Source organism: Trichoderma atroviride, chromosome 5, assembly GCF_020647795.1.
Source record: "Trichoderma atroviride chromosome 5, complete sequence".
NCBI classification, from domain to species: domain Eukaryota; kingdom Fungi; phylum Ascomycota; class Sordariomycetes; order Hypocreales; family Hypocreaceae; genus Trichoderma; species Trichoderma atroviride.
This window is the reverse complement of record NC_089404.1, coordinates 536,417-558,903: the sequence shown is the minus strand read 5'-3', so window position 1 is coordinate 558,903 and position 22,487 is coordinate 536,417. Positions and strand designations below refer to the sequence as shown.

At 50.9% G+C, this 22,487-nt stretch overlaps 7 protein-coding genes across 7 annotated transcripts; 2 read left to right on the top strand and 5 right to left on the bottom strand.

Annotated features, from left to right (window-relative positions):
- The first annotated feature begins 765 nt into the window (after positions 1-765).
- On the top strand, positions 766-2,798 carry TrAtP1_009364 (uncharacterized protein). Its single transcript, XM_014091535.2, has 3 exons — positions 766-989; positions 1,053-1,652; positions 1,710-2,798. Exons 1-3 carry the CDS (start codon positions 800-802, stop codon positions 2,306-2,308), a joined length of 1,389 nt encoding a protein of 462 aa, XP_013947010.2. The 5' UTR covers positions 766-799; the 3' UTR covers positions 2,309-2,798.
- Positions 2,799-2,933: 135 nt separating this feature from the next.
- Positions 2,934-5,291, bottom strand: TrAtP1_009363 (uncharacterized protein; the record flags this gene model as incomplete). Its single annotated transcript, XM_066114251.1, has 2 exons — positions 2,934-3,557; positions 3,599-5,291. The coding sequence occupies 2 exons, from the start codon at positions 5,289-5,291 to the stop codon at positions 3,532-3,534; spliced, it is 1,719 nt and encodes a 572-aa protein (XP_065970345.1). The 3' UTR covers positions 2,934-3,531.
- A 1,267-nt stretch (positions 5,292-6,558) lies between these two features.
- On the bottom strand, positions 6,559-11,700 carry TrAtP1_009362 (uncharacterized protein). The gene is made up of 2 exons (XM_066114250.1): positions 11,029-11,700; positions 6,559-10,887 (listed from the first exon to the last, which is right to left on the bottom strand). The coding sequence occupies exons 1-2, from the start codon at positions 11,265-11,267 to the stop codon at positions 7,479-7,481; spliced, it is 3,648 nt and encodes a 1,215-aa protein (XP_065970344.1). The 5' UTR covers positions 11,268-11,700; the 3' UTR covers positions 6,559-7,478.
- On the bottom strand, positions 11,408-12,317 carry TrAtP1_009361 (uncharacterized protein; the record flags this gene model as incomplete). Its single annotated transcript, XM_066114249.1, has 2 exons — positions 11,408-11,933; positions 12,283-12,317. 2 exons carry the CDS (start codon positions 12,315-12,317, stop codon positions 11,408-11,410), a joined length of 561 nt encoding a protein of 186 aa, XP_065970343.1.
- Positions 12,318-13,114: 797 nt separating this feature from the next.
- Positions 13,115-13,608, top strand: TrAtP1_009360 (uncharacterized protein; the record flags this gene model as incomplete). Its single annotated transcript, XM_066114248.1, has 2 exons — positions 13,115-13,513; positions 13,570-13,608. 2 exons carry the CDS (start codon positions 13,115-13,117, stop codon positions 13,606-13,608), a joined length of 438 nt encoding a protein of 145 aa, XP_065970342.1.
- A 1,841-nt stretch (positions 13,609-15,449) lies between these two features.
- Positions 15,450-16,753, bottom strand: TrAtP1_009359 (uncharacterized protein; the record flags this gene model as incomplete). The annotated part of the gene is made up of 2 exons (XM_014091517.2): positions 15,450-15,695; positions 15,755-16,753. 2 exons carry the CDS (start codon positions 16,751-16,753, stop codon positions 15,450-15,452), a joined length of 1,245 nt encoding a protein of 414 aa, XP_013946992.2.
- Positions 16,754-17,980: 1,227 nt separating this feature from the next.
- TrAtP1_009358 (uncharacterized protein) lies at positions 17,981-22,105 on the bottom strand. The gene has a single exon (XM_066114247.1). The coding sequence runs from the start codon at positions 20,752-20,754 to the stop codon at positions 18,373-18,375; it is 2,382 nt and encodes a 793-aa protein (XP_065970341.1). The 5' UTR covers positions 20,755-22,105; the 3' UTR covers positions 17,981-18,372.
- Between the last annotated feature and the right edge of the window lie 382 nt (positions 22,106-22,487).

The window sequence follows — 22,487 nt, the reverse complement described above, 5'->3', positions numbered from 1 at the left end:
TCCGTCTCAATGGCGTGCTGTAGGTCCAGCCCATTGCTGTAGAATTTGCTGATGCCGCTGGTGGTGATGAGAACTCCGGGAGGGTGGCCGCCGAATTCGAGAAGATCGAGAGCTGCGAGGAGGGCTTTGCAGACGGGCGTGGTGAGGCGGTTGTCCGGGGGTGAGACGAAGGTGAGCAGGTAGACGGCCGGGGAGGGCTCGGTGACGGTGATGGAGCCGCCGGGATGGGGGCCGAGGGGGGGCGATGGGCACGGAGAAGAGGGTTTTTGACATGGTGATGAGAGGATAGTTCGATGAGAAGATGAGGTTGTGAAAGATGAGTGAGATGGGAATGGGTTAAAGGGTATGGCGGTTGAGTGGCTAGGCTGTCGTCTACCTCGGCATTTTTCTGAGGTATGGAGAAGGGTCCAGGACCCCGAACTCTTGAAATACCTACACTATTATAACTGCCAAAGTATATCTAAATGTAGTTTATGAGCCCTTGACATGGAATTGATTTACCAAGGCATCAGCTGCGATTATTAAACACCAGATCCGAGCATCTCCATATCGTTTGTTGCTATAGAGCAGTACATCCAGGGCATGTCGTCGCATGTGATACCCACGCCGCATTCTAGCTCCAAGCCCAGCTCCCTGTACTTCTTCTCCAAGTACCGCGTCTTCCGTCCCGAATGCTGCAACAGCCATCGCGCACTAAGCTTCTTCCGGCCTAGCCCGATTTACCCCACAATGTAGCTTCATCCAAGCTCCAACTCCAAGTGGCATCTTTTTTCAACAAACACCAGACATTTCTTTCGCCATGTCGTTACAAGCAGACGCCCCGCCTGCGCCAGACGGCACAATCGTCTTTTTTCACCCGGACTTGGGAATTGGTGGTGCTGAGCGGCTGGTTGTCGATGCGGCGGTTGGGCTGCAGCAGCGCGGACACCACGTTGTCATCTTTACGAATCATTGCGATCGCAACCACTGCTTTGACGAGTGTCGCGATGGTGAGTGGCTGAACACGTGGATTGATAGTAGTCTTCAATTTGCTAACTGACTTCATATGCCAGGCACCCTCGATGTCCGCGTCCACGGCGAATGGCCCATTCCCATGTCCATCTTCAACCGCCTCACCATTGTCTGCGCCATCCTGCGCCACCTCCAGCTCCTCGTCCAGATAGCCCTCTCTGGCGAACTGAAAGCTCTCAAGCCTCGCGCCTTTGTCGTCGACCAATTATCCGCCGGTCTTCCGCTCTTGCGATTCATCGCCCCCGATGCGCCGATTCTCTTTTACTGCCACTTCCCAGATCTTTTGCTCGCGCAGGGACGGCAATCTGCGCTGAAGCGATTATACCGACTACCTTTTGACTGGATTGAAGAATGGTCCATGGGATTCGCGCAAGCTGTTGCTGTCAACTCCGAATTTACAAAGGGTATTGTGGCGAGGACGTGGCCGCGGTTAAAGGAAAAGGTGGACACGAAAGTTGTGTATCCATGCGTGGACACAACGGTCGATTCATCAGCGAATGATGAAACATCGCTACGCGGCAGTCCCAAGGTTATTCTCAGCATCAATCGGTTCGAGCGGAAAAAGAATATTGGGCTGGCTGTCAAGGCTTTTGCTGCCATTCCTGAGGAGGACCGCCGATGGGTGCGTCTTGTTCTAGCAGGTATGTTGTATCTTCTACTTCTTTGTTTACATACATCTGTGATACTAACCAAATTAGGCGGTTACGATCCCCGAGTCGCCGAAAATGTCGAATACCACACCGAGCTCGAAGCCCTCGCCACCTCCCACTCTCTCAAACATCACACTCTCACATCTTTCGACGTCGCCTCTTTTTCCTCCATCCCCCACGAAACCTCCGTCCTCTTCCTCCTCTCTATACCAAACCCCACCAAGACCTTATTCTTGGGTGTAGCCCGCCTATTAGTCTACACTCCCTCCAACGAGCATTTCGGCATCGTGCCCCTCGAGGCCATGCTTGCCCGTGTACCCGTCCTCGCCGCCAACACGGGCGGTCCTGTTGAGACGATCCAGGACATGAAGACTGGCTGGTTGCGCGATCCGGAAGATGTTGACGCGTGGTCGGCTGTCATGCTTAGCGTGCTGAGAATGCCTGACCAAGATGTTCGTCGGATGGGTGCTGATGGCGAAGAGCGTGTGCGGTCTCTTTTTGGGCGCGATAACATGGCTTTGCGGCTTGAAACGTCTATAAATGAGATTCTTTCTCAGAAGCATGCCCGGCCCTCTTTGTTAATGCCACTTGGTATTGTGATTTCTCTTTTGTTAGCAGTATTGGCGATTTATATCCAGGTTTCATAATTAGCTTATGTCTTTTGATTTCGTTTCTGTATATAAGTTTCACAACGGCTATCTCCCAGCAAGATAAAAGGGGTATCATATGTACTGGTATACCCAAATAGCATAAAATAAAGAAGTAAGTATTTACTTCCAGCTCAACATCAACACTGCCTCTCCCCTGCTTGTGCCGTTTATTACATCTTGCAAGATATATATTTTAGCATATCTAGTGTCCTATCTCGTTCGGTGTACCCGGCATAGCGAAAATATCCATCCCCTCAACTCCCCCCTCCCTTTTCTTTTTTTGAGGCAGCATCATGAACCCCCAATACTAAAATATATATTGTCCATTCGACTACACCTCGTTAATAAAAGTTTCATATTTCCTCTTCGCCAATTCGACTGAGCGGCTTTCTTTTGCTCCAGTCGCAAAATGTTCCTGATAGCATGAGCTGGTAACGAATTCATGCACTATAGATACGTCCCAGAGTAATATATCATATCCTTCTCCTCCTGTTATCAACTTCGAGTCGTGTGAGAAGACCGGTGTATAACCGCCAGCCTCGAACGTGTATAGGCATTCACCAGTTGCGCTATCCCAGAGCTTGGTTGTGTTATCAGATGACCCTGATGCTATTAATTTTGAGTCGTGCGAAAAGGCAACTGAATGAACAGAATCACCATGGCCTTTGAGCGTATGTAGACAATCGCCTGTTGCGCTATCCCAAAGCTTGATTGTTTCATCAAATGACCCTGATGCTACTAATTTTGAGTTGTGTGAAAAGGCAACTGAATGAACAGAATCACCATGGCCTTGAAGCGTATGTAGACTTTTGCCTGTTGCGCTATCCCAAAGCTTGATTGTTTTATCAGCTGACCCTGATGCTACTAATTTTGAGTCGTGCGAAAAGGCAACTGAATAAACTCCTTGACTATGACCTCGGAATGTATGGAGGCATACACTAGTTGTGCTATCCCAGAGCTTGATGGTTTGATCAATTGACCCCGATGCTATTATTTTTGAATCATGAGAGAAGACAACTGATAAGACATAATCGCTATGATCATCAAATGTGGATAGACTTTTGCCAGTTGCGCTATCCCAGAGCTTGATGGTTCGATCAAATGACCCTGATGCTATTATTTTTGAATCATGCGAGAAGGCAACTGAATAGACATCATTATTATGACCATTAAATGTGCGTAGACATTCGCCAGTTGTGCTATCCCAAAGCTTGATGGTTTTATCTTCGGACCCTGACAAGATCCACTTTGAGTCGTGAGAAAAAGCCACCGAACAGACAAAATTACTGTGGCCACGGAATTTGCGTAAATAGGCAGGCTTGTCTCTAAGAAGCATCAGCCGTACTATCTCATGGTGTCCTGCATCCAAGGCCCAACGAATCGGTGTCTGCCCATAATTGTCTTTTGATCTAACGTCGACCCTGTTTGTGTCGAGCAGCAGTTTGGCGACATCTCGGTGGCCCTTCATAATTGCCCAGCTGAGCGGCGTCCGTCCAAAAATGCCATCTTTATGCTCAAGTCCAGTCTCGTCAGTAGCGAGAAGTGACCGAATCTCATTAACATCTCCTTTTATTGAGGCGATAATCCACCGCGTCCATCGCTTGTCTTCAGCCAAAATATCGGTGGGCTCATCGAATAGCACGTTCATCAAATCAATGTCACTCGTCTCCATAGCCAAACGAAACGGTGTCCAGCCATCTCCACAGCTTTTGGCGTTATAAAATTCTTCCAGTCGCTTCTGTACAATTACCACATGTCGGAAGTTCTCAGTTTGTCTCTTCCTTATATCTCCTTGCTTCTCCTCTAAACGCCGCACTTCTTGAATTGTTGATTGTTCTTCTTCAACAAGCGCGCTCTTTCTCGCTTCAAGCAGTTTGATTTCTTTTTCTACTGTCTCTCTCTTTTCCTCAATGTCTCCCAATTGGCTCTTGCATTCTTCAACTCTTTGGCTCAGATCCTTCATTTCCACCTCGTTTTTCTTCCTTTCCCACAGAAATCTTGTTGGCTCCAGTATTGTGTCCAAGTTCTCCAACGCCATTGTCGCGTTAATTGTACAGTGTGGTGGGCTAGCCATTGCTTCGGGGATGATGGAGATGATGTTTCCTTCCATAGGTTCAAGTTTAATACGCAGAGTAAGGGATCCGTTGCTCGCACTTGTCAGTTGGAATACTTCCAGCGCCTCTCGCTGAAACTTTCCGGCTATCTCACTCAGCACAGTTTTTTGGTCGCATGTAAAAACGCAATACAATTGGTCCATGGGAGAATCTGACCGATGGCCGTCGATCACTATTACAAAATCGAGGGACTGCTCCTTGCTTTGGCGAGCTCGAATTAATATTTGATCAGTACCCGTCTGCGAAATTAGGGCCAGTTGATCATCCCAGCAAATCGAAGGGAATACGTCAAGTACTTTTATGCCAAGTTTAGCAAACAAATCCACATCATAAAACATATACTGCTGGTTCGTTGCCAATATATGATTTTGACCGTCCTTTTTGATGTGGATAAGCTCGGGTGAAGCATCAGACGTAGGTAACGGTTGAAGTCTTGAAGGGGAACCCCTTGGCCTCACATATTCGTTCGCCACGGCCGATTGTATCTTTGCAAGAGGGATTGCAGCGAATTTCTTTGTATCAGATTTAGGGCCACAGCTGAGCAATCCAAGAGTTTCACCAGAGTCAATCGTAAGCAGTGGCAAGTAGGCCCTCAGAGTCCCGCCATAAATATTCAGTGAGTGCAGAGGATTGCTGGCTTGCTCTCGAGCGACGATTTGCCCAGAATCTGCAAAATCTGATGGAGAGGCTGCTAATATGTCTCCATGAATGAATATACCTTCGCCAATAAATAGTTGAAAATTGCTCATAGACGATTCGTTATTTAGGCCCCACGCCAGGATAGAATCATCTCTCGTCGTCCTCATAATCTGCTCCTGAAGTCGAAAGAAGGCCTCTCTGCCACCCTCGCCATATATCATTGGCATGGTTATGCCAAATATCCCCAACAAGCAATATGCAAGATCTTCAGCCCTTTTGGTTTCTCTTTGCGCAGCCCAGGACATGCGCTGTGCAACGCTTTCAGTGTGCAGTTTAGCAATGCCTAGTAAAATTTGACGTGGCACATGGGTTATCTCCTGAATGACAGTGCATTTGCTACCCTTTGTGCCTATAAGATGCCAATCTGAGTTATAGAACCGTAAATGCCTAGGCGCAAGAAGTTCTTGCAATGTCCATCCTCTGGTGAACCACCGACTTGTCCGGAATTTAGATCCCAGAACAGAGGAGTCGTCGCCAGCCGGAACATCAGATAAATAAGCGTAACAAATAGTCGCGAGGCTATACCATCGGAACATGGAGTTGATAGCTTCGCCAAGTTCAACCAGATTTGTTTTATCGATGCAGCAGGTGTCAATCCAAGCGTAACCAAGTGAATCCGCTTGGGCTTGTCGACAGCATTCTCGGAACTTGATCGATCCAATTCCTGGTTTATCGGTTATTCCGTTTTTAACATCAGAGAAGGTGAGCTCTTCGGAGTCCGAGCCCCAGGTGTGTGACAGAATAGCATAAGGGGGGGATCCATTGATCCTCAAATTCTTCCAGCTTAAGTGTTTTGGTATTGATCAGACGCATAATGAAAACAGAAGTACTGAATTAAGAGCCAAGATGTTTGCAAAGACGTTTTATCTAGTGCCGGATATAGTTGAGACGTAGCTGCTTTGGACTCTCAGATACCAAATACTAGAAAGCATGTAGGACACAGAGTTGAACTTAAGCGTCTTAAATTACAGAGTTGGGCCGCTACGCGTGAGGAGACGATGCCTGAAAAGCAACTCCGCAGGCATGGCTTCGCTATGATAGGTGCAGAGGAAAATGCAGTAATACCGTACTGGATCCCCATTGGGACGAAAGGAATCAAAATCAGGCTGGGCTACCACCTACCAATGCACAGGCATATGCAACCTTATCGCCGAATCAGAGGCCCCATGACCAATTTTATGGACTGACAATATATGAGGGCTCACAAAGAAGAGAAATATAAAAGAATTGAGGGAAAGATGCAAGAGACGAATTCAGCGGTTGAGAATGTGTAGGTACTTGCCTTACCTGATTATGTACACTCGTACTTGCCTTCTAAAACACCAAATCAACTTTGATGCCTGGCAGCCTGATGACGAACACATGCACACATATCATTCACCTCTCCACATGAAGTACGAATGCACAGCGAGAGAAACAAGAAACACAGCAAGTAAAAAAATAAACACATTCATATTAAACAAGTAGCTACCAACGCCAAACCAACATCAATCTATTGCATTTCAAGCATAAAGCACATCAAGCAAATCCCATTGATTCCACCGCCATTGCCCTGCCACCCACATCCCCCCCCCAAAAAAGCAGAAGAAAAAAAAACTCCCGTCCATTATCACAATACTCCATAAAGCACAAACCTCCCAAAAAAATAAACCTCAATCTCATACGTAACAGAAGCATCCATAGACCAACCAAGACAAAAGGAAAAGAGAGCAGTAAAAGCGACCAATAGAATGAATAAAAGAAGAGCAATAAAGAAGATGAAAAGAAAAGTTGGGAGAAAGAATACGAGAGACAAGGAAGAGAGATCCATTCTACTTTCAGTCCTTCAAAAGCAAAATATCAGTAGTTGTTGTTTTTTCTGTTTGTCTTTTCAAGCAAGCAAGCAGCCGAACAAACAAATAAACAAAGTACAAGCAAATAAACCTCCAATGCAATGCAAAAGCAAAAGCACAACGCCTTCCCATCCCAGAGTTAAACCCTCCTTTCTTCCTTCCCTTTCCTCCTCTTTCCAGTACTCAAGCAAACGGGTATGCGACAAAAGGAATACACCGAAAAATATGTTTCCTTGAAGCTCCGGTTATCCGTCCCTTTTGGTAATGATGCAGATAATAATGATATGATATGAAGATAATGTGATGAAGATAAATGATGTTATCCTTGATTTATCCCCGCCGTCGTGTGTAGGTTTCCAGCCATGCCAGTAGCGCTTGTATAAGTCCTCTTTCTGTCCGGTAATTATAAATGTATATATATTTCGCTTAAAGAAGAATGTCCACATGAAATACAAAAAAGAAGAACCGAACAGCGCTGTGGCCGACCCACTCAAAGTAATAAACTCCTAGGTATGCCTAATTTCATGATCTTGGAGAGATGTCGACTCTCCTAGCAGTCTCGTCACTTGCCGTGCTCATGTTTGTATCGCGTCGTCTAGCCTCAAAGGGCCGATGTCTGGTCGTAACTGGTGGCCGCTTCTTAGGCTTGGCCATCATCACCAAAAGTCCCTCATCGCTATCATCATCCTCTTCCTCCTCTTTGCGAGGATGGCTTGTCGGTGCTGGTGGGCGCGTGTCATCAGTGCTCACTCGCAGCGAAACGCCTTCCATGGATGTATTTTTCTCAAAGACTTGGTCAAGAGGAAAGCCATTGACAGGCTCCTTTGGCAGGGCGGGAGGAGTGAGCGAATCCTTGGAATCTAGAAATGCACCTTGCGGGCCTACCGTGCCTGGTCTAAGCAATAGCTCTCCCTCTAAATCTGCCGAAACAGAACTGGCACCGCTGAGAAGGGCAGGCAGCGACGGATCAGACTGAAAGGCGAGCATTCGCTGCGATGCATTCGTCGCTTGTGGGCAAGCAACCACGGGACTAGCAGTTTCGCTTGAGCTAGTCAGTGGTGTCCCAAGATGATCCATCGAGTCCGTGCTCGATGTCTTGGCAATTTCTATAGTGCCTCGGCGTGACTGAGCGTCGGGTTGCCAATCTTGATGCGCAATACGTGACCACTGACTCTCCGAACCCATATCCACTGAGCCGTCTTCACTCACATACGAGGCAGAATAGGTGGGACCGGGGCTTTTCAGGACGGAGGGGCGCGAAGGCGACTTGATGTCAATGCCATTGGCCACACGGTGAGCGGTGGTTGGGCGCTCCTGGGGTATGTTGTGATGAAAGTTTGGGTCCGATTGAAGATGCCTGTGTTGCTGGTAGGTCGAGGAATGGACGGCATGAGGCGACGAGGACAGGGGTGATGATGAAAGTACGTAGCTATATCTATTTCTCCCCAGATCGACAGAGCGCATTGACCGCGTGCTTCGCAGGCCTGGAATGTTTCCAGGGGCCACGGAAGTGTTGAGAGCTACTTGAGGCGTGGCTCGTTTGTCGTGGCTCGCAAAGAGACTACGGTCCGCAGAAGGGGAGCGAAAAGTGCTTTGTCCGAGAGCGTTGAGCTCTGCTCTTGCGCTTGGCAACTCTATCTGGAAAGAGGTACGCCTTTCATACAAAGGAGTAGCTGGGACAGTATGAGGTCCACCAATGTGAGGAGTCAGGGGCAAGAACTGCGGGCCATTTCTAGCACGTATGGTGCCTCCTCCGCTGCGGCCATTCACGCGACCGGCAGGGCGAAATTCCGACGTTGCCGCCTCATCTAGTTCACTGTGAGAGCGGCCTCGAGTGACAGCATGTGGTGTTTCGAGGGGACGCAAGACAGTCGCCAGGGGATCGTATGCTGCAGTTTCTCCAACATTGGCCGCCGCCACCGAATCAGAAAAGCGCGGGTCAACATTTGACAAAAAGTCCTTATCCAAAGGGGGGAGAAAGTCGCCTGTGTGAAGGCTGCGGCGCCTATCGATGTGAGGAGTGGGAGGCATCGTAGCAGGAAGAGGTGGTACAGCGATGGTAACGGGCCGCGGCATGCTATCGCCTCCAGAACTAGCGACGCTACTCGTAGCTCTTTTACGGGATCGACTTTCGCTGCGGTCGACCAATGGATGCACGACTCTCGCAATCGTCTTCTTGACGGCCGATCGAGCACGTTCGAGAAAGGTAAGAGGCACGACAGCAGAAGAAACCTCCTTTTCGTTGACGAGAATCTTGCTACCGCTTGTTGGCTTGGCCGGGTCAGTCTCTTCCAGCCACTGTCTTGGGTTGGCGAGTCCTTGGAGAACCCATGGGTGCCGCTTGATGTCCTTGAGGCGGATTCGCTTTTCTGGATTCTTGGTGAGCATCTTGCGCAGTAAATCGTACAAAAGGCCGTCGACGTCTTCGTATTTAACATCGTTGTCATCGCGATAGGGGTACGTGTTCTGGCGCTTGTAAAGAGACGTTACTGCTGGGGAGGTTGAGGGGTCCACGGGCATCAGTCTCCTGCGCGGAATGTACACTTCCTCGGTGGCAATCTTCCTAAACATTTGAAATTCGTCCTCTGCCAGGAAAGGGATGCGCGCGTAAATGAGGCAGTACAGAGTTACACCTAGGGACCATACATCGATCTGTTCAGACACCTTGGGTTGGGGTTCGTCAGGGTCAGTGTAGCAAAGCTCCGGGGCGAAAAAGGCCGGGGTGCCAACGGTCTTGGAAAGCTCCAGGTCATCATCGAAATCCTGGGCTTCTGACTCGGATACCAAGTCATCAGGTTCACCGTCACGATTCGGTCGGCCGAAATAAGAAACACCAAAGTCGGAAATCTTGACGCGGTGGTCTTTGCTCCACAGCAAATTGGCAGGCTTGATATCACGGTGGACAACGCCATGGTAGTGCAAGTATTCAAGGCCTAGCACAGTGTCGCGGAAAGCAGACCGTGCCTGGTCAAAAGTGAAGCAAGGAACATAGGAAAAGTCGTCAGCAAAGGGGTCGTATGCACGAGGATTGTAGTCGATGGAGGACATGTGGGAGATGATGGAGTCAGCCATGCTGGGGGACCGTTCGCGAAAGCTCATGGTCTCATTGTTTGCATAGGACCCCCCAAACACGGATCCGTCCAAGGCGCTGGTGGACATTGCTGGTTGGGAGGGGCCGGGAGTGACGTGGTCATCCTGCCATTCGTCTTCTTCCCTGGGGTGAATGCCTGACGTGCCGGGCGAGGAAGAGTTGGAATAGGAACGGGATGGGGCCAGAGAGGACCGGCGGGAGATTGGCTGGGACATGGAGCCTTCAGTGGCAGCAAAGTCATCCTTGGAGGAGATGCGGGACCAAGGGCTTCCGGTGCTGATGTCGTCGGCAGCACCGTGCTCTACGCTCCAGTACTCATTTGGACCATTGAAGTGTTGGGCCATCCTGGCTCGCTTGATCTCTTTGAGGGCCTGGCGTCGCTCGAGATACTGGTCGTAGATCTGCTCTTCCTTGCTGGGCGCCTCTCCGTTCACTTCGCGCTCGGCTCGCTTCCGTTCATACCAGCAGACATGGGGCAGTCCCTTCTTACGCCACACAATCTCGCCCAGCTCCACGTGCTCCAGCACCATGTAAATCTTTTTGAGCTCGGGATCGTCAATGACTTCAAGCAGAGCAACGACATTGGGGTGTCTAATCTTCTTGAGGATGGCGATTTCCTTCTTGGTCTTGTCCTGGGGAGACAGGGCCGTGAGCTTGCCAAGACGGCGTTTCTTGGAAAAGCGCGGGATGATTTTGATGGCGACGTTTTCGCTGGTGCCGAGATTGCGGGCCAGCTTCACCTTGCCGTGCATTCCACGACCAATCTCTTCGATAACCTCATACTGATTGATTGATTTGCGGCCGGTGACGGTGTCCGAGTCGATGAGAGCTTTATGGGTCCTGTAATTGAGGGAGAAAAAAATCATCAGCTAGTGTGTCTCAAGGGTGGCAGTAGAATGCCGCTGTGGCAATGCTGTCGAGAAAAAACAACACGGAATTCGATGCGGAAGCAGAGAAAACAAGGCAGGAATCCAAACATACTCTCTAACTCGGTGAGTCTGCAGCGGGTGCAAGTAGGGGCTGTCGAACGGGGGAGCAGGCGTGTTGCTCTCGGAGAGGGACGAGGTCGGGATATGGTGGGCGTGCCTGGCAACCGGGCTGAAGAGGCCCGGCGACGTCGTGGGCGTGCTGCTGGCGGTGCGCGGGGGAAGCGAGGACAATTGAGACAGCTGCGTGTAGAGAGCCGGCTTCGGCTGCTGCTGCTGCTGCTGGCTGTCCATGGCGGGCGGAGGGCGGATCGCAGCGAGGTGCTGTCGGTGATCTCGAGGAGGGGAGCGTGAGGGTTGGCGGGACGGCTCGCGAGAAGGGAGAATGCCTCGAATACAGGCCGATTCACAGCGCTGGTCAGGGAGGCACCTCACTAACGAAGCATCGTCTTGTGCAGACTGCGTCGAGGGGCTCCTGGCGGGCGAGGAGCACCAAGGGCGGGCGAGCTGAGGGAAACGGAAACGCTGGCGATAACGATGCGAGGCGAGGCTATGCGATGGCAGACGGCGACTGAGGCCGAGACGGGGCGCTGGGCAACGGCGAGACGGGTGCAGGCGACGGTGTCTTCAGAGGCACGCTCCTCGGTGGTGAGGCCTTTCAAGTTGTAGAGGTCGAGTCCTGTCTTGCTTCTGCTTTTCACTAAGTGGGCAATGTTGGATTGGTTATGGGGCAAAAAGCGAGCATGAAGGCGGCGAACGGCCTTGGAGCGGGCTGGCCAGAAGCGGATTTGCGGCTGCACAGTCTGAGCTGGGGCGGGGCGCGGGCCGCGTACGGAGTACCGCGCGCTGCGGTACCCTTGGCAGGGATGGCGGGCGCGCTGGTCGGCGGCTTGTCGGGGATCAAGGGCGCTGGCAGCCGAGGCCTGAAGGGCCAGACGGTTGGGATAAAGGGAGCGGTACCTGGGGCCAAAGTACCAAAGATAAGATCAATAGCGCGGCAGCGATTAGCACGTCTGGCGGTTGATAGTGTGGCAGCGATCCGTTTAGCACTAAACCTTCTTGACGCTCCGCTAGCAAGTCGCAGCACTCCGTGTAAGCAGCGAAGCATTTGCAATGATTGTTCTGCGATTCTGTCAATATTACGAATCAGACACGCCACGAAGGCGCATCGCATGGGCGCAACGATTACGGAGCACATGCCTGCTGCAGGTAAACACTGCATATACCCAGACAGACACTGTTGCTGCCGGGCACATGCCTGGCCAGCCCCCTTATTCTGCGGACTATCCTGACTCTCTCCTCGCAATACCTCTTTGCAGCGCCATGGCCCCATTTGCGCCCCATGGTTCTGCGTCTGCAGCCAGGTTTGCGTCGCCAACACGGCTCCACGCTGCTTCATACCTCATGCCTCATGCCTCACACCTCACCTCACATTCGACTCTTCCGCAGCAGCCCAGGACCCGCAGCTGTATGTGCCGTTTCGCGCCAAGGGACGTCACCACGGGCCATTAATCTCGCAGCGCGGCCGAATCATGGCGCTGCTGCCACTTATCTCTGGCCGTGGTGGTGGGCAAAGGCGAAAGTCGGAGCAGCAGCATGTGGGACAGGCGATGCAATTACCTAAGGCAGAGATAAGTGCTGGGTCGCGGCCAATTGGACGATCGCACTGTGACGGCCGGGTGACGAGTCACATCTGCTAAGTTGCAATCAGCGACCGCGCAGCTCTTGGGTGGCAGAAGATGCGCGCCGGGGCCGTGCGCGGTCTACAGTGCACTGTGCGATAAGGGGACTGTGGCGGCCGTCAACGGGACATTGTCATCGACATCATTGTCGACAGTTTGGAGTCTTGGTCGAGGCTGATGGATGCTTGTTGCGCTTAGCTAATGGCCGCAGCCAATCACACGGCCGCCTCCCCTCTTTTCCCTGCAACCTGTTGTTCCGGAGAAGTTCCCCCGGCTTTGCCGTCCCGGTGTCATTCCAATCAGGTTTTTCTCTCTTGCAGAGCACTCAAACCTAATCACGCCTCCATCTGCGATAACTGCCACAAACGACCAGTAGCAGTACTTCGTATAGTACCTGCCTACTCGGCGCCCTAATTATAGACGTCGCTCAACGCTCGCTCAACAAACAGCCGCTCCAACATGGGGAGGCGAGGCCGCCCGTCACTCAATATCACGCCAGAGGAGCGGCTCCAGCGCAGGCGATCACAGCTTGTTGCCTCTCAACGAAAGCGCAGGGCCCACAAACGCCTGTTATCCCAGCCATCGACGTCCAGTGAACAGCCCTGCGCGGCAACATCCGAGGCGCTGCTACCGGCCGTACCGACTGCGTTGCCCGTCTATGATGCCATGATGCCGGGGCACCGCACGGGAGTCGCCGTGTCTCGGCCGCAAGGCGTCGCAGCCACCGTCACAAACACAACTGCAAACGAAACATCGTCACCGAACGCTCGGTCACCGCCGCCTGCAGTTTGTCACCGCTGCGGATCGGCTCCTCTCGACACGGCCGCAACACCCGCGGCCGTGTCGCCCACTTCACCGGCAAGTCTATTGAGGACTCGTCAACTTGGAACAGATACTCATGCGTTATCCTCTAGACTCGCGAGCCCGATGCCGCCATCATCAATATGGGCTGACACCAACGCGAACGAGCCCGACGCGGGCACCAACAAAGCCTCATATACATACATAGCCAGTCATGCGTCATTATATGACCGGGGATTCGATTCCTCCGACTGTGTTGGTAGCAACACCCTACTAAGCGAGGAACTCGAAACGAGTGCGGCCTGGCTGAAACACCCCGCGCACGCTCTCGCGACAGGGATAGACAATGTCTTTTTCCCAGGGAGAGCGACCTTTACCGCAGACTCTCTGTGGATGCCATCGTCGTCTCCATCAGATGAGGGCCCAATGTTGACTGGCGCGACATTGTGTGGCCCAATCTTGGAGGCATGTAGCCCGATGTTGAGTGACGATGGCATAGAGTTTTGGACGCCATGGACGGGAGCTAAGCAAGTACGTCTCTGTTTATCTCCCCAACCAATGTCAAATGCACCTTGCTGGATGGCATTTACGCTTTTACACTTTTTGAGGCTGATGGCTAATTTTCTTATCTTTCTGCCAGGCGATCCCTATGGGCTTTTGAGATTTATTCTTGCACGCGCAACCGAGCGCCGCAAACGAATATCGAAATCTCACATTTGCATTAGCATGAGTCGAAGATCGACTTTACCATTTTCTCGGGCATTTACAAGCTCCACATCCCCGGGAAATTGATACGCAGATTTGTGGAAGCATGTGATATTGGCGCAGCATTACTAAAGTACAATGGATTTTAATACGGAGAGCTATGGTGGAGACTGAGCTGGATATGTTACAATTCGGTAATCAGAAAATGAATTCGGGAACAAAAGCGTGAATGGAAAGCCTGCTTTTTCTCCAAACCGCCTGTATCTGATTAGTGGTGGCCTGTCATTTGCTCAGCTGGCTATTTTTAGGGGCCGCATGACATGACGGCTTAGAAACGGCATACTAGTAATCTTTAACGGGCGTTTTGTCTTGGGTACGGTACACAGTATCACAATTTTGGCCTCGCCATTGTGTGTCGCCCATTGTGTGTCGCCCATAGTGTGTGACGCCAAGGACGGGATTTTATTACAGGCAGCCGTTATTGGTCGAACCGCCGCACTGGAAGGATGCGGAACAATAGAGAAATTATAACTTGAAACTTGGAAACTCCTTTCTGAGTTGATTACTGGACTGCTACCTACCTGTTCGTGGCAGTGTCCGTGACTCAGGTTTGTCATACACACATGCGTTTGAGAGCACGTGTGCCCTTTTTCTTAGTGAGAAGTGGTGGATGGGAAGAGAGCCGGTGGTTTGATTCCAAGTGCCGATGATACGCGTTCGTGGTGTTGAATGTGACGGGGGCAGGTTATTGGTGAAGCTGGGCGGCAGTTGATACTGTTGTTGCTGCTTAATTTGATGCTACTAGGGTTGCGAGCGCGAAACTGGCTTTTTTGCTTTTCTGTTATGCGTTTGGATGGTGTGCGAGAAGTGATTGATCATGATGCTAGTGATACACTGTCTACGTGTCGTATTTCCGTGTTTTCCCTGAGCCACATCTCGGGGCGAGACAAAATCGGCGAGATGGATCGGAGTTCCGCCTTTTCGATCCTTTATGAAAAAGACAATGTGTGAAACTGTCGGGGGTGAGACTCTGCTTGGGTCTGAGTGTGGCCCAAGCACGGTGTTGTTTTAGATGTGCGGTATTGTTTATGCCCTTTCCGGTAGCACTTCGAAATGAGGCCCCTGGTGATGAATGCAGTGAAGATGGCGGCGATGTTAAGATGAATGAACAAATGATGAATATAACTGAGTCGAGGCGGGTTTTATGAGACGCTCTGGTTCTACTATCACGAAATGGACATGATATATATACCTCTATTCGTACAAGTATCACCTTCTACCCAAGCATCTACATCTCTCTCAACGACATGCTAGCATATTCAGCACCAAACATGCCATTCAGCCACTCTCCCGCTTCCTTGCTAACACTGCCTCCAAGGCCAGCTCGGTTCAGTGATTCTGTCCAGTTGGTAATTTCCCATATAGAGGCTCCTTGAAACAGAGAGGTGTCCAGTCCGTTGATGGTAGCTCCGTCGGTATGCTTGATACTCATGTCTTCTATAACGCCATGTCTTGCGGAAAGATGCATGTTTAGCTTGAAATAGAGCGTTAGTAACTTAAACAATACTTCAAATAGATAGCTTGATAGCTTACATCAAATGGCAACTCTGGTCGAGTCCGAGGATCCTCCTCCGTCGGATGCGTCGAAAACGTAAATTTTGGCGTCTGGCCCCAAATCCAGCTCTTGGATTTCAGCTCCCGGTAGCCCTTTTGCACTTCATCCACTTCAAGCGCCGTATCGTCAAACTCGCCGCGGAAATCAGCGTCGCCATACATGCTCTCGAATTCTCTCATCACGGCGTCTTGAAACTCTTGGTTGTCTAAATCAATGTTCCTGACTGGGCTGCGCACGCTGTCGACGCCGCGAGCATCGATGTATCCCAGCGCTGGAGATCGCAGCAAACCAGAGATGCTGGTGAGGTTAGGACTGCGAAGAAGGCATGTGCCGTGATGCAATGATCGTAGGCGTGTGAGTTTATAAGCCGAGCCGGAGATTTTATATGTCTCCGTATCGGCGGCTGCTTTTAGCGATGCCACGTCCATGACAATATCATGTCTCGTGTTAACGCGCGCATTCGGCCTTCCGAGCGCTTTCAACGCGCGCACAACCATTTCAGCGTGCTTGTCGCGATCGAAGCGCTCAGGCGGGCAGATGACGCTGAAGTTGACATTGCCCGCATCGTGAAATACAGCGCCTCCTCCGGATCTCCGGCGGACCAATTGGATAGATGAGTCTGTCCAGCCAACACTGGAAGGCTGCTGGGCAATTTGCGCGAGGCGGTTCAGGTTTACCTGCAGCCAGGGATTCTGGTTGCGGCCAAAGATGATGCTGGGCGAGTTGACGTAGAGCGTGAGGACGGTGGAGTCCGGGGGGGTGATTTGGAGGAGGCGGTGCTCGACGGAGAGGTTGAGGAAGGGGTCGGTGGATCTGGAGAGGTAGATTTGGGTTCTGTGGGAGGGGTGGGAGGCGGAGGCTGTGAGGTGGGAGAAGCGAGATGTCGAGGCTGGAGATGAGGCTGGGGATAGATATGGTGGTGAGGTGGATAGTAGCCGAGCAGTGGCTCTGCGGGATGATGGATGTGGGATCCTCATTGGATAGAGGGTGGAGGACGGTGAAGATTTGAGTTTATATGCAGCTTGTTGAGGGCATCATGAATGATTGGTGGGAGTTTGCATTGGTTATAAAATTGAAGATGTTGCTACTATTTTGTGGTTGATGAGTTCTCTAAGCTAAGAACTTGAAGTTAAAGCTGTCACGCTAGTAACTTTCAAGTCTCTACACACTCTATCACCAACCTCTCAAAGTCAATTAGAACAAAACGTATCTTGATAAAATTCTATAGACAAGTCCATCTATAGTAATACTTCTCAAATAATATTAACCGCCTGATTATCATGAATAAACCTCATCCCGCCTTTTTGTCTTATTCCCAAAAATGCAGGGTAGGATTACATGAAAATGTCCGTATTTGCCCCTCCAACTTGCATCCAGGGTCCCCTACAGCGCTGTAAATCGCCTTTCGGACAAAACACGGGAGAATCCCTGCCAGATGCACGTCAGACGGTCCGGACCCCCGTCAATGCTGATGCTGTCGCGTAGCACGCGAGACATGTGAAGTCTTCAGATGAACAAGAGCTCATAAAAAAGAATAATGGGATAAAGGCTTTTCTCAGCCTCTTTTCGCGTAATCTTGTGATGTGAGGTACTTCAACCTTATACTTTTAGTCCTTCTCCCAAGTGACAAACGCCTTTAACACCTTCAGCTTTAAAAGCAAATCTCCGTTATGTTTCTTTACAGGGTTAACGTAATTAACGCTCTTTAGGCTCTTTAAAACAGCTTTATCGCTTTCAGTGGTTTTATCTTATACAAGCGTCAACCATACAGCTAGCTGCGTAAAGTCATCCAATAGCTGTAGGATGATGTCTGGGTGCTTCTCGTAGTGTTAGATAAATACTCAAGAGGGTTCAAAGCCAAATGAAAGTTCAGCAACTTGGAAAAGACAAGAGATTTTATATATCGTATCATAGCATCCCTTGTGCTTTTTACATGTAGTTGTAGCGGGAGGAAATTATCTCTATTTAAAAGGGTATTGCTAGAGCGTTTTGCGCTTCCAGTTTATAAAACAACAAACTACTACTATGAGCGGTACCAGAGGTATCAGAGGTATCAGAGGTATCAGAGGTATCAGAGGTATCAGAGGTATCAGAGGTATCAGAGGTATCAGAGGTATCAGAGGTATCAGAGGTATCAGAGGTATCAGAGGTATCAGAGGTATCAGAGGTATCAGAGGTATCAGAGGTATCAGCGATATCAGCTTGTCAGGAATCTCATTGTATTTTGTCTCTGGATTCAATGTCCGCCGAGGACAGCTCAGAAAAGTTCGTATAGGTATATAGATACATCAACACAGCAATGCAGCTTCCAACATCTATTCACACATACCAGAAAAGAAAAACAAGGTAAATCTTGCTTTATCTTGCACATCATTTCTGATTCAAAATGCTGTAGACATTATATATATGCGTATACATCACAGTTACCCAAAACACTCCGCCAGATTTTGCATCACTAGCATGACCAAGCGCCAAGAACACCACCCGTCCATCCCTAACAGTCCTCTAGAAATCCGCCCCCGTCATCTGCCGATACAACAAATGAATAAAAATGACGCAATTTCGTGCTTGGGAATTTATAGGCTTTTATTTCAGCCTATCCAGATTCTTGATGCTCATCAAATAACCCTCCCAGCACATCGCTAGGAATATATTCCAGCCATCCTCCCATAAGATCCGGCTGTTGTAGCCCCAGAGCTCCAATATCGATATCCTGGCTGTCAAACGTAATGGCGTCCATGTTGCCCATAATCGGACCCCACGGCCCCTGGTAGGCCATGTTCTGTGCATAATACAAGTTGTTGTGAGCTCCTCCTGTGGTGGTGGCAGCGCTAGTCACGGCCGTTGAATTCATCATGCCTCGAGAGTTGGAGCCGTTGACTGAAGATACGTTGTACGCATCATATCTCCCAGATCCCTGACCCAAAGTCGCGTAGCCAGCAGGCAGTTCTTCGTTCTCTTCCTTGATATCTTCAAAGCTCATTATATTGCGTGAGGTCACACCGGTAGCATTCATCGAGCTAGTAGTGGCATACGCCGATCGTCGGGGTGAATTCCGGATTGCTGAAATGTTGGGCTGTGGAATAGGGGGAGAAAACATGCCTCCCACCTCTGGCATTGGAGGTCTAATAGAGTCGTAGGTTATGCTGCCTGGTGATTCGCTTGCTGGTCTCGCCATACTGTGTGAAGTGGGAGGATATCCGGTAAGAGGTACTGCATTGGAGTTGATGGCTTGGTACATGAGCGTCAGGCTCGAATTCGGCGAATGGTTTGTTCCGGATAAACTAAAAGCAATTGGTGAGCCGGCAATCTTTGGCGACGATTGCTTCTCTAGTCGAGAGAGCTGCTCGCCAATGGACGGCCGAGCTGGCGGCAGTTTGGTGCTCTCATACTCCTCCACGGTATATGTCTCACAGTCGTCCCATTTGCCTTTTGACTTTTGGTCTAAAACAGTGAGAATATACGTCACACCGCCCCAGTATGACTGAATCTGCTGCAAGGAGTTGTAGCATTTTTGGTAGTTTTGATTTGCCGCCGAAGCGAGGAGCGAGTGTCGAGACTGTTTGGTATTAGGTTTGGCCTGCTGCCGGGAGCGGTTTGTATTGGAATTTGAGGGAGGCGTTCCCTCTCTAGATGATTCTTCGGACGCATTGGTGGCGCTGGATTCCATAAGAAAGGCGCACGCGGCAATGTAGATGGGTTGGTTGGTGAATGGGTTGCCTATAAAGCTCTTTGGGTCGATCAAATCGGCAAAAGATAGAATATCGCAAATGGTCTTGGCGCTGCTCATGCTCAGTTCACGGCTATCAGAGAGGAGCTGGAGCTCGCTTCTCAGTTCGCAAAAGGGTGTTAGAAGGGTTGGCTGGTGCAAGATGATGAAGAGCGCGTGGAACCAAAAGTGAAGGAGGACAAAAATGGTGCCCTGGCCCATTCCAAGATATGTCTTGAAGTTGCTGACGTTAAACTGGAGTCGTGGGTCCCAGTGTTTGTACATTCTCGTCAGCCGGTGTTCCATCTCGGATAGTTGATCCCATTTATCCTGCGTAAGATCCTGGGCGTCATGAACATTGTTCAAAACATCGCACACCTGACCGTAGAGGTTGATGATTTTGACAAAAACCGGAAAGGGGTTGGGCCACCCAGTCATCAAATCATTGTTGGATTCGGGAAAAGCTAGCTCGTAGTCGCCGTCTCGTATGGTCACGGGCCGTCCTGTGCCTGAAGAGATGACTCTATCCAAGATGAATACGGACCAAAACGTGTCGATACGCTCTTGCTCCACCTCTTTCTGCTCTTGCGGGCTGAGCGTGTCGATACCATCGGTCTTGTGGGCTTCTGGGCTCTCGTGGTCATCGTCATTGGCGCGGCTTCGATGTCGGGTATACCAGGGGTCCTTCTCGCCCTGGTACTGGATTCCCACGCACTTTTGAAGACCAAGATCGACGGCCATGCGTATGGCCAGGCCCAAGTACATCCACAAGGCGCTGTCTTGGTTGGCGCCAAAGCCTTCGTATGCCATGAGCAGGCAGGCTTGGACTGCGCCTACAGAAGGACAAGGAAAGGTATCGACAGTGGCTTGTCTGGCTCTCTGCGCAAAGACTTGGCCTCTCTCTGTTCGGGGCATCTTGTCGTTGCCTCCAGTGAGAATATGGTTATCCGAGAAGCGCGCCGCAATGGCACATACGGCATCCACCAAGATTGGCTCGACGCGTTTGTCCTTGACATGGCGCAGGAATTTTTCCTTGTTGAGAAAAGGGTAGTTGCAGCCAACATGAATGAAGAATGCAGTGGTTAGTTGGACAATGAGGGGATGGACCGGAGCGGGGTTATTCGGATCATAAGATGGAATGTCTTCACGGACAATGTCGCTATCCACGGCCGAGCCACTGGCTATGACGCCACTGGGAGTGGACTGAAGCGAAGGGTTAGAATGAGAGCCTCCCGTAGACCGACGCCGATCGCGTACGGACACCACCATTTGCTTGAATCCTGGGACGATGGCCGTGGAGCCAAAGTATCGGAAGTAGGGGATGCGACGGCTGGGGATAACCCGCCGCAGAGTGGGAGAGCCGGGGAGATCATCGGAGGTAGCTGAAGGGTGAGCCTGGTGATGGCTCACCACATGGTGATTGAACACAGGAGAATGGTGTGGTTCTATGTCGTTGGGAATGCCATCGGCGCTTAGTTCAATGCTTGGCGCAATGTTGGATGTTCTCGAAATCAGCGGTGGTCGTGAAACTGAAGCAGACGCTGCTGGCGCATTGTCTCTTCTTGATGACGTCGGACGAGTCTCGGACGCGGTACCAGCAGGTTTCCTTGCCACGTCGTCTTCTGCTTGGTTGATTTCTTCGTTTGGCGCATCGTCTTCTTCGCCCGGCCTCAATCCAGAGTCGGTACCATCTCTCCTATCCTCAGGATAGCCCAGGCACTGGTGTCCGTTCTTGGTGCATGTCGAGCATTGCGGTCGTTCGCCGGCGCATCTTGTTTTACGCCTTCGGCAGGTCAGGCACCTGTGTCGCAAGAAGAAAGAAGAGCCGCGGTTAGCATGATTGTGCCTTCATTTGTCTGCTGTGCTGGTGCTGGAAGGGGGAGTGTCGAGAAATGCTGTTTATTCGCCACCATTACTCCAACCGGTCGAGGGGCAAAACAGACAAAGAGAGACGGCATATGAAGACAAGAGCAGCCACGACGCGAGATGGCCAGGGCAGACGGGGCAGTGGACTTACGCCGCATTGATTCTGCGCCGCTTGGACGGCGGCTGGCCCTGGTTATGGACAAAGCGAATCGGGCGAGGCGGGGGACCTGAATCCGGGCGGTTGTTGAGCAGCGTGGTCATGGCTAGACCATGACGGTGATGATGCGGAGCATAAGACTCTGCGTCTGGTTCTGCGTCTGCCTGAGGTGGACGGGGCGGAGGCGGGAAATGGCGGACGGGGGGAGCGAGATTGGGCGCAAATCTGGCAATCTAGCCGCCGGATAGCTTGATTTGGCGATATCGTGACGAACGGATGGAGCTCGGCGAAGTCGAGGTGTGTTGCACGGCAGACGGGAGAAGGATTAGGCGTTGATTGAGCAGGAAAGTGAATATTATTCGTAATTGGGATTAGGACATTAAATTTAGTAGATCGTGAGATTGTATGTATTGGCGAATAAAAATAGAAACATCAAGCCGGGGAATAGGGATATGGGTTGAAACTCCGTCGCTGGGCTGGAATTGTTCGTGGGATTTGATGGAGTTGGAAAGAATGGGGTCGCCATCTTTTTGCCTGTAGCTGTGGGTAATCCGTAAAACGGGCTCTCCAGCACACAGCGCAGCGCTAGAGAGGAGGCGAGCTCCAGGGCCCTTTAGCGCACCGCATGCACCCTGTGCGGGAAGCTCCAGCGATGCGAATGTGACTTTTGGCGCCAAAACCTGCGTTGCGTGCACTGGCTGACGTTGCTCATGCAAGAATCAAGGGACATCAATGTACTCCATACTCGACGGCAGATGGGCGTCTAGCGGCAGACTCAGGTACCCGGTACCCACTGCACGGTGCATGCTGCCGAGTTGCATCCTGTGCCGTGCCCCAGATCCTGCTCCTGATCCTGCCAGCGATGCAGCAGAGCAGAGTCTCAGTTCGGGAGACGGGCTTCTAGAAGTCTGCGATCGGTTAGATGGTGTTTTGTTTTGAATCTAAAGGATCGATTCTGTAACTTGGAGATGCTCGGACG